Source organism: Embiotoca jacksoni, unplaced genomic scaffold, assembly GCF_022577435.1.
Source record: "Embiotoca jacksoni isolate LCO1_2020_lvr unplaced genomic scaffold, fEmbJac1.0.p SCAF_9, whole genome shotgun sequence".
NCBI classification, from domain to species: Eukaryota; Metazoa; Chordata; class Actinopteri; family Embiotocidae; genus Embiotoca; species Embiotoca jacksoni.
In genome coordinates this window covers 359,338-369,591 of record NW_027185447.1, presented here as the reverse complement: position 1 = coordinate 369,591, position 10,254 = coordinate 359,338, and the positions used below count along the sequence as shown (strand labels likewise).

Sequence of the window (10,254 nt, the reverse complement as noted above, 5' to 3'; positions counted from 1 at the left end):
ATCTGTTAATCACAAATCATGTTTTTGTCTGCTGCCCTCCAACTTGAATTATTTCCCTTTCTGCTAACTGCCCTCATAAACAGCTTATGAATATAACAAGAACTAGAACAAATAGGCTATGCATTTGGTATTTGTTTCATTGTTATTATAATTCGTGTTTTGAAGCAACCTCATGAATCTACTTTATTGCTATGCTTAGAAGGAATCCCTTTTGTTTGCCTGCTCAATGACAGAGCAAGAGTTGTTTTGATTTCATCAGGAGCGCTTTATATGTTAATATCCTGTTACATGTCATTTCCTGAAAAACAAATGCAAAAACATGGAGCATTGAGGAAACTGAAAACCATTCGTAGGAATTGTATCTGAGGACAGGTTGATGCTCGTGTAGGGAGATTGTTGGTGGGAAGACAACGCAGGATTTCCAAAGACTGATGATGATGATGTTGTTGCTTAATTGTTTTCACACTGGATTCCAGAATTTGAAGGTTAGAGATACTATAAAACACATGCTTCTGTGCTGATTCTATTTTTCACATAACAAACACAAGAAAATATAAAACTGTGAAGAAACTAAATAAAGAAGATGTATTTCAGCCCTTGTTACAGCCTGGTACCAAGTAGTGGAATGTGTGTGGAATTTGCTCATGTTAAAAACCTGCAAGGGGGCACTGAAATATGTTTACTGATGTAGAAAAGTCATTGTTCTTACGTATCAACTAACCAGACTGCGGAATTGTTCCTTTGTTTGACCATATCCTTTATGGGAGGGAGGCAATCAGACACACATCCGGCTATGTAGGACAGATAACATACCGTACCTCACATAACATCTGGAGCTGTCTAATACCTAAACAACTTTTGTCTAATTTAATCAGATATTTTTGTCCCACTTTATCAACCATAACGGCTCTAAAGTATCAAACCATTATGTTTAAAGCATTTTTAAAATGATGATCTTTTTATGAAGGCACACTGTGTTCTTATAAATATCCAGATGTGCTTTTATATCATAGAGTGATCAAAAAGTTCAGAGAGCAGCAAGGTAATGTGAAGCAGAGGGAAGCAACAGGTTTGTTTTCATGTTTGGGAACCCAATTGCCATCATGCCAGAATTTAGGTCGAATAAGCTAAATGTTTTACCTTAGACACGTCAGAATGTCACAGTAGATATGGTTATACTGTTTTCAGTCTTGGAAAGTGAAATGTGTATGCCACTCAGAAAACTTTGCCCAGCTCATTGCTTCATTGCTATAGATTTCTGAAGCATATAAAGGGTCTCAGTTGGCAATTTCTTGAGTTTGAAAAAAAATTAGAGTTGCGCTCTGAACTTTTTGTTGCCTCTAGTTGCCTATTTAAAACCGTTTTATCGGAATGCAGATTTTCACTTACAAGATTTGATGCACTGAAAACCTGTTTTGTCCATAGTAAATCTAATGGAGCAATTAAGGTGAGTTTTTTTTAAGACAACCAGACCATATTTTGATGATTTTCCTCCAATGGCGCCAGTTGAGTGAGACATCCTGCTCCTCCAGGTGTGACATGACCTGATCTTTCCCAGTCACAGTGACTACAGACAGTGATGAAATCCTTTGAACATGTGATGCAGTTTGTTAACTGTTCAACTGACTGTAATGTGGGTGTCCAAATCAGACATATTCGTTCATCATGCAACTTAATGTTTTTGGGATATTAGATATTGGTTACCTGTATCTGTAGCAAGTGTCGACACAAAAATCTATTTTAACAGCTAAGAGTCTTACCAAGGCTGGTTTTATTTTATGTTTTTATTACAAACATATTGACAAAGAGTCTAAAACTAATAATGGATTTATTAATTGTCTGTTTGGCAGCATTATATAAATATAATAATTATAAATATAAAACTAATACAATACATAAAAGAAGAAATAGGTCTGTTCAGGGGAATTGTTGTTAGAGACAAGAGGCAAAAATCAACTTGGACTTTACTTTTTTTTATTGAAGTCCAAGTGTTATTAAGTATCATTCATGTCTGGTGAAACATTTTTTACATTTCTTTTCTAAATTCCCTCAAATCTCAAAGTTATTGAATTCCTTCGAGTCCGAAGAATTTACCAACTTAGGAGGGCCGTGAAGGACAAAGGCATGCTCTGAGCAGTCCTGCGGTTTAGGTGGTGGAAAAGAGGGAGGTGACAGGATGAGGGAGGAGTGGTTGGAGGGGCGGACCTGAGGGCCCACAAGGTTTATATAGTTAAACAGCTTCCCCTCTCCTCCTGCCTTGTGTCTGTGAGCTCCAAATTCTGCCTGCCCAGTCTGTGACTCTCTCTTACTCACAGTCTCTCTCACTGAGTCTCAAACTCTACAGCAACAATGAAAACCTCCAGGCAAAGTACATACTCTGTGCACTCCTCCACTAGTAGCAGACCTGCTATGTCAATCACCCGCTCTACTCCTGTCTACAGGGCCCCCACTATTCACGGTGGTGCCGGTGGGGCCCGCATCAGCGTCTCATCCAGCTTCCGCAGTGGGTTGGGAGCCGGGATGGGGGTGGGCTCCGGAGCAGGGGGCTTCTCCGGAGCAGGGGGCTTCTCCAGTAGCGTCCAGGTGAGCGGCAGTGGGAAAAACGCCGACATCATGGGCAATGAGAAGTTTGCCATGCAGAATCTGAATGACCGACTGGCCAGCTACCTGGAGACAGTGAGGAACCTGGAGCAGGCCAACTACAAGCTGGAGATAAAGATCAAGGAGGCCCTGGAGAAGAGTGGACCTGATTTCAGAGACTACAGCAAGTACCAGGCTATCCTGGACGACCTGAGGAAGAAGGTGAGGAGGGGGTTGGCGAGTGGCAAGGGCAGACATTGGAATGTACATGTGTTGATTTATAAAGTGCTGAACAAAAGCATGTGGGGGTAAGTTTGGGGGAGGGTGGGAGGTTCAGTGAACGGGTGAACTGAAAGATGAAAACCAGAACGAGTTGTTGTGAAATGAGAAATGTTTTGAGATGTAAGTGTAATTGATTAAGACATGGGTAAAACTGACTATAAGGCACTATACTATTATTTTACAGAGCAAATGAGTTCATAGTCATATATCCTTTACCTCCTGAGTCAATGTAGCCACTTCAGTATTGAGGGTTTCAGATTGTAGATTCTTGAAAGAAGGGGTTCCCTGCTGGTCCTCGGCACAATGCCTGCTGCTACTCTGTGGGCTGGGGGCTGAGGGCTGGACCGGAAACAGTATGGAAGAGGAATGTTGGAGCATCAGGGGTCACAGAGACAGGAAACCAGAGATAAACCAAAATTAGGACAGTCCAGGGACTGAAAAGGGTCATCCTGTCAGCCCTTTATGACATCATGACTTTAACTACATTTTTCCTCTTTCTTTAGTGTTTTTAACTGGATAACAGGACCCAATATACAGTAGTAGTCATTACTACTGTGCATACAATAGGAGCTGATAAGGAAAGGGAAAGAAGAGGAGAAACTTGATTAACTGATTAATTGATGAGTAGGATCTGTCAGCTCGTTGTTCCACATTTAAACTGATTCATTTCACACTTAGCAGATATACCCCATATACTTTCATTTGGTAGTTTAATAATGCAAAAAGTTTTAAGAATGGGCAGTAAATGAAGCCATTACACAAGCAGGACAAAATGTTAATCATTCATCCAGATTCTGTTCCAATAAGTGCCACATAACAAAATGTTCACTGAAAGGGACACGCTGCTATTCTTCATTCAAAACACCAAGACAAGAAGTCAAGAGTAGTTTCCAAATTGAACATTCCTGTTGGAAAAACATCTAAATACTGTGTATCTGCTGTAACATTGGAAAATTGTTATTTTTGCATGTTCTCATTGTGAGGAAATGCGCATATAGAGCATTTTCTTCCTCTAATCTTCTGCCTTGTGGGAGCAGCACAGATAGACACATCAAGGTCAGCCACCTTGAAACGAGGTCATGACTGCAGCAGGCTAAACAGGAGGCAAAAAAAAAGTAGAAAAGGTTTTGTTTATTCTACCAAATGCTAAGGACCTTTACAACCCAGGTTCAAAGAAGCCTAATTTTTCTTCTGGCATGATGTAAAAAAAAAACAACACAGAAATGGTGTCTTCAACCTCAGCCCCCAACTGAGAAAACACAGACTCTCACAAGAACATTAACAGAGACCAGTCGAGTAAAGAACGCAAAATTAACTACCCGTGCAAACACGCACATGACTGAGCATGCACACACACAACACCATCACGACAACCAGCATCATCACCTCCCTCATGCAAATCCCTTGCTGACAGTGTAGATCCTGTTCCTCCACAGCGACAGGACAGTCGCTGCCTGGCAGCCACTGATTGGTCTGTGGACTTAGCCACCTTGATGCCTCCCCTGCCATCCATCCCAGCTTTTATCTACCATAACCTGACTGCTAAAGCAAATATTTGCAACCATCTGTTTTTTGAGTGGCCCAAGTTCTTATTTATACATGAAGACAGTGACATTTATTCTCTGACAATGAACTTGCTTCTGCTTATATCAGTGGAATAAACACCCAAACTTTCAAATTCTTAGTTTTAACAGTGGCCAGTTTAAATATAATTTGTTTCTGACGTAGAAAAGGGCTCTTACAAAATGTATAGGTGGCACAAAGCCCTTAAAGATATAAAATAGTCTGACATTTTAAGAAATATACTTTTATTTTTTTGAGTTAAACAAGAATGTGGATTACACTCAGGTGTCTGTTCACTAAAAGTGTAGCTACTGCCAGCAGCTGGTTGGCTTAACTTAGCGTGAAGAATGGAAATGGAGAGGAACCTTTTGCTGAAGTCTTTTTCATCAGTGTCAGGTTTCAAGGCACAAGGTCAAGTGCCAGCAGGGAGATTTTCTCAGCTTCAAACAGTTGTTTCCAGGCTTTATGCTATGCTAAGCTAAGTGGCTGATGGCTATAGCTTCACATTTTACTGACATGAGTAAAAAATGAATGATTCCCTTTATTATTTATTATCTTTGTTGGCTCCGTGAATGTTCACCCATGCTGCCCCCTGTCTTGAGTTTGCAATCTAAATAACCTATTTTGTTTTTGTTTTGTAGGTTTTTGATGCCACCACTGACAATGCCCGCCTTGTTCTCAACATTGACAATGCTCGCCTGGCGGCTGATGACTTCAGAATGAAGTAAGACCCGCCTGCTTTACCACTGAGACTGTAAAACATTAAGCCAGACAGCTGTGGGCACACCCTGTTTTACTGCTGAAAGGATGCAGGATGAATACACATGACATGATCTATGGAGACAGTCATTTATCTTGTAGTCATAAATCCTCACCTTTACCTAATAACCGGTGGCGATATTGCAGTTGTCATAAATTTGATGTCATAGTATGTCATTGTATGCCGACCAGATAATGACTGTCTACATTTAAACATAAAGGAAAGGTACTTCAGAAAAGATTTCTCTAGCCAACCTAGAGTTAGGTAATTAATCAGCAAGACTTTTAGCACAAGTTCTGATGGATCTCTGTGAATGTGAGCAACAGTACATGGTCTTAAGTTCTTCTTGCTACCCTGTTTTGTGCTGTTCAGATATGAGTCTGAGCTGGGCATCCGCCAGTCTGTGGAGTCTGACATCGTCGGCCTGAGGAAACTCATCGATTGCACCAACATGAGCCGCATGAACCTGGAGAGTGAGATCGAATCCCTGAAGGAGGAGCTCATCCACCTCCAGAAGAACCATGAAAATGTGAGTTTGATTGCATTGAAATCCAAACCTTCATCTTTATAGCTCTTTAAAACATTGTTCATTTCTACGTCTACATCTGACTATATTACTCATTGTGAGTTTAACATTCAAAATGTGGCTTATGTTTGTCAGAACTGTGTTGATTTAATTACATTTGACAGTACCGTCAACATTAGCAAACAACCCTCTCGACTGTCAGCACACTAAACTCTGGTGCACAGTGACATCACAATCCCAATGATTCGCTTCAAACCAGTGACCAAAACCAGGATTAAAATGAAATAAAATCAGCATAAGATATAAGATTATCGATATAAGATCCATTCACTTATCATAACAACAATAACATATTCAGAAATTAAGTTTTTAAAGTCAGGTTGCAGTTTTGTACATTTTGTCGGTGAAAGTCAAATATTGCATCCATCCCACGTACTGTTGACACTTTTAGTGCTGCTTTCAACAAAGTCTAATATTTTCTCAAACAAAAACTCAGGACATCATTTAAGTAAACACCCACGCCTATAGAAGACCTTAATAAATATTTGCTTACTAGCTGATCTCAATCATCCCCTTCATTCATCACTGTGTGCGTAATGTAGCACACTCCACACATCTCGAGTAAGTTTCAGAGAGTTCTTGAAAACAGACTTCAGAAGTCTTCATGGGAAAGACAGGGGAGGTTTGTTAAGAAATTTGGAATATCTGGATGTGAAATCTGTGGGAAGCCTCATCGTAAAACTGGTTCCCATCCATATTTGGCAACACAGAAAGCACAAAAGAATGACTATGATTTGAGTGCATAAACCAGAGCACAATCATTTGTTTACTGAAGGAAGTATTAAATGAAATGTTAAGGGACCCAGACACAGGGTTAGATATGTCCCCCATGTATTTACTTGACCATAGCATGTGATTATGGTTGGAACAGGCTTGGGGTCACAACTGGGTCACAATTTAATGAAAAAAAAAACTCTTTAGAGATAGAATCTGAGAACTAACATCCAAAAAGTACTTCATACACTTGAAATAACGAGAAAATTATTTTATTTTCCCATTTTGAATGTGCGACAATCTGCACACAGCCTTGAGGTTTGTGATTTTGTTTACTAATTTCTAAATCCAATATTTATTTTTGTAGGAAGTTATGGAGCTCCGTAACCAGATTGCCCAGTCCGGAGTCCATGTGGATGTTGATGCCCCAAAGGGCCATGACCTGGCTCAGATCATGGCAGAAATCAGGGCAAAGTATGAGAAGATGGCACAGAAGAACCAGGAAGAACTCAAAACATGGCATGAATCTCAGGTAAATGATTAATGAAAAATTATTATCTGGAAACAGGGAAGTTCTTCTCAAGCAAAAAGTCCCTATTAAAAAATAAAGAAGTCTTATTTGTCTTTTAATCTGAATTACAATTTTAGATAACAGAGGTGCAGACCCAGGTGGTCCAGAACACAGAGGCACTGAAAGGCGCCCAGACAGAAGTGAACGACCTGCGCAGACAATTACAAACCCTCGAGATCGAACTGGAATCACAGAAGAGCCTGGTGAGAAGCCCTCAGTCAGCACACACACTTCATTGACCTCAAAAAACGCTTATCTTAACTTCCAGCAATGCCCAACTCAGCACTCTCACTTCAAGTCACTCGCATTTACTTTGTTGAAACAAGCTTTACACTCTAGTAACCCGTCGCTATGGAGCAGCTGCCATCACAGATCTGGGTTCACTGTAAAACTTTAACCCATTCTTTTCATCACCCTTTCTCACAGAAAGGCTCTCTGGAGGGCACACTGAGGGACACAGAGCTACGTTACAACATGGAGATCGAGTCTCTCAATACCATCCTCCTGGGTCTGGAGGCGGAGCTCACACAGCTGCGTAACAACATTCAGCTGCAGACGCAGGAGTACGAGGCCCTGCTCAACATTAAGATGAAGCTGGAGGCCGAGATCGCAACATACAGGCGTCTGCTCGACGGTGAAGACTTCAAGTGCGTGGGATAACTTTATTCTTAAAAACGACATAAAATGTAATCTGCCTGCAGAGGCAAAGTCTGTTTATAGAAAAGAAATGTGTTAATAGAATCTTCCTGGTAATTAATTGGATTTTGATATTTTTGTTTAGGCTCCAGGACGCTATGGAAGACCAGAAAACCGTGAAGACCAAAGTCATGACTGTAACTCAGACCCTGGTGGACGGCAAGGTGGTTTCCTCCAGCACAGAGACCAAGAACCTTTAAGTACAAGAAGAAACCAACTGCCACTCCCAATAATCACTGTCACTAACATACAACAGGCCAAAATATAATTTCTCATGACATCTCCTTTTTAGTCATTCAGCACTAACCATCAGACCCTCAGCTATCTCTGCGATTAGTTTGACTTCCTGGGTATAGCGCTCTTCCACAGGCTGATAAAAAGCTGGATCAGAGGAAAACAAAATCATCTTTTATTTATTTCATCATGGTATATTTATGTGTTTGTGTGCAGACCTGCAGATGTTTACAAAGGTTCATGATTGGAGATATGTGAGCTTTTTCAGAGGCAAACTAATTGAAGACATTGAGTATTTCAAAGTAACAAAATCGTCAAATTGACTGCAAAATTGTTTTTATATTTCATCATCTTTGGTTTTCTTTCTGTCCAGTTAAAGTCTGCCTGTTGTGCTGTGATGTTCAGACATATCAATAAAGTCCAGTTGAGGAATTTGACTTGTGAAAATGTTGTAATTTCTGTCAAACATGTAAAAAGCTAAAAGGAAAAAAGGACATGTAATGCAGGTAGGAATCACACCAAAGCGTATAATCACCCATCAGTCCATTAAAGGATACCGTGTCAGTGTGACGGTTTGCCTGGGCAATGCGTGAAAAGTACAAGCATGTATGACCTGGGTTGAAGAAGGAGGTCATGTGTACAAACAATAGGGGGAAGGTCATTGGTGGTTGGAACACAGGACGTTCACCTGGTGTCTCCCAGTGTTCAAGTCTGTCAGAAAGCAAAAGTCAACATGGCTTTCTTATGAGTAACTCAAGTAACATACACATGCATAATATAGCGTTATAATTCACAGCATATGTAAACTACATTAAGTAATTTGCATGACATACGTAATGTTACTTGTGTAAAAATACCTAATTTAATCCAACCCTTTCCTAACATTTGATGCCCAAACATAACCACCGTGTCATGTGTAGTCCAAAAAAGGATTTTTCCTAAACTTAACCACGCGGGTTTTGGTGCCTCATCCCAGGGCATATATTTAATACGAGCTTTGACGTGATACCGCACTGCAATACATGCTGTATAATGAGAGCAGAGGGTGAAACTGCGTTTACTACCAATAACATCTGAACTCCTGAGAACAGTAAAATGAACAAAATCTAACAAACCCTTGACTTCTGACAAAAACAAACAGGAACACAAACTGAAGGGATGAACCTCCCACAGTTGTTGTATGATTAACATGATATCCCTAATTTCTTGGGTTACTTAGCTTGCTAATCTTTATTACCTCTTTATTTTTACTGACTCTGTTTTCTCGCACAGTTATAAACAGCCTCCTCAAAGGCAGGGTTGTGCAATATATATTAATATATATACTATAATTCTAATGTTAACTTTGCGATTGTTGAATTGATGGATACAATTATCATGGACATGATGAATTTCCCAAAGTTGGAACATAATTCCTTGTAGTATTCTAAAGTACTGTACCTTATCTCCAGTTAATCATTCTGTATTGTGTGCCAACTACGTGACAATGCCCCTGCCAACATTAGCTCTTTCATTTTCGGTTTGAGTACCCAGTTCAAGGACACAAATGGTGTAACTATTTCTTTTTGTTAACAAATTCCAGGAAAAGACCAAAACCAGTTGGTTACTCCATACTCTTTCCTACCCTGTCTGTGGCACTCAGTTCCAAGCCCACCCATTCCTCCTGAAGACATACAGTCATTTTTTATTTATTTTTTTCATTTTCATATGGCTCACATGTGCGCAGTATTCCTTAAGTAATTTCCTAAAACAGGTGGCTGCTGGTGGGTTTGGCAAATGTTACTCAAACAGAAGGAAATTGTCCATTTGTTCAAGTCTATTTTCAACTGCAGATAAAACACAAATTGTGCTCTGATGAGAATCAATATCAATAAACTACAGTGCCAATGTTCACAATAATGAAGTAATGTGTATCCTAGTGTGGCTCAGTATTACTTTTAGTGCAACAAATGGACTCGACTATAGCATAAAGGAATAAGATGTATGAGGCTTTGGATTTTATTGGATTTATTGTTAATAAGAAAAATAGAGGAGATGTCGACCTTATCCTTTAATCTGCTCTTTATATTAGTGTACCATATATACAGCAAAATGAAAATGTAAGCATATCTTTCTGCCTTTGACAGGTCATTTGGCAGTAGGTGTTGGGGGTCAAAGGTAAAACTATAATATAGATAGGAGAGGAGTGGCAGGACGGATATTGCCTTTCAGTGTCATATATAAAACCCCACACTCCACCCTTGTCCTCCACTCTCAGTTGCCACACTC

General features: G+C 39.9%; 1 protein-coding gene across 1 annotated transcript; it reads left to right on the top strand.

The window, feature by feature from the left end:
* Positions 1 to 2,264: 2,264 nt before the first annotated feature.
* On the top strand, positions 2,265 to 8,418 carry LOC138193011 (keratin, type I cytoskeletal 18-like). Its single transcript, XM_069140774.1, has 7 exons — positions 2,265 to 2,802; positions 5,067 to 5,149; positions 5,558 to 5,714; positions 6,853 to 7,017; positions 7,134 to 7,259; positions 7,483 to 7,703; positions 7,838 to 8,418. The coding sequence occupies exons 1-7, from the start codon at positions 2,350 to 2,352 to the stop codon at positions 7,950 to 7,952; spliced, it is 1,320 nt and encodes a 439-aa protein (XP_068996875.1). The 5' UTR covers positions 2,265 to 2,349; the 3' UTR covers positions 7,953 to 8,418.
* Positions 8,419 to 10,254: the final 1,836 nt, after the last annotated feature.

What these genes read in the sequence shown, in the direction of transcription:
- LOC138193011 (XM_069140774.1), top strand. Translation starts at nt 2,350, where the DNA reads ATGAAAACCTCCAGGCAAAGTACATACTCTGTGCACTCCTCCACTAGT. An exon ending in TCCAGAAGAACCATGAAAAT is followed by an intron (nt 5,715 to 6,852) that starts GTGAGTTTGATT and finishes TTATTTTTGTAG; the next exon opens with GAAGTTATGGAGCTCCGTAA. An exon ending in CTCGACGGTGAAGACTTCAA is followed by an intron (nt 7,704 to 7,837) that starts GTGCGTGGGATA and finishes ATTTTTGTTTAG; the next exon opens with GCTCCAGGACGCTATGGAAG.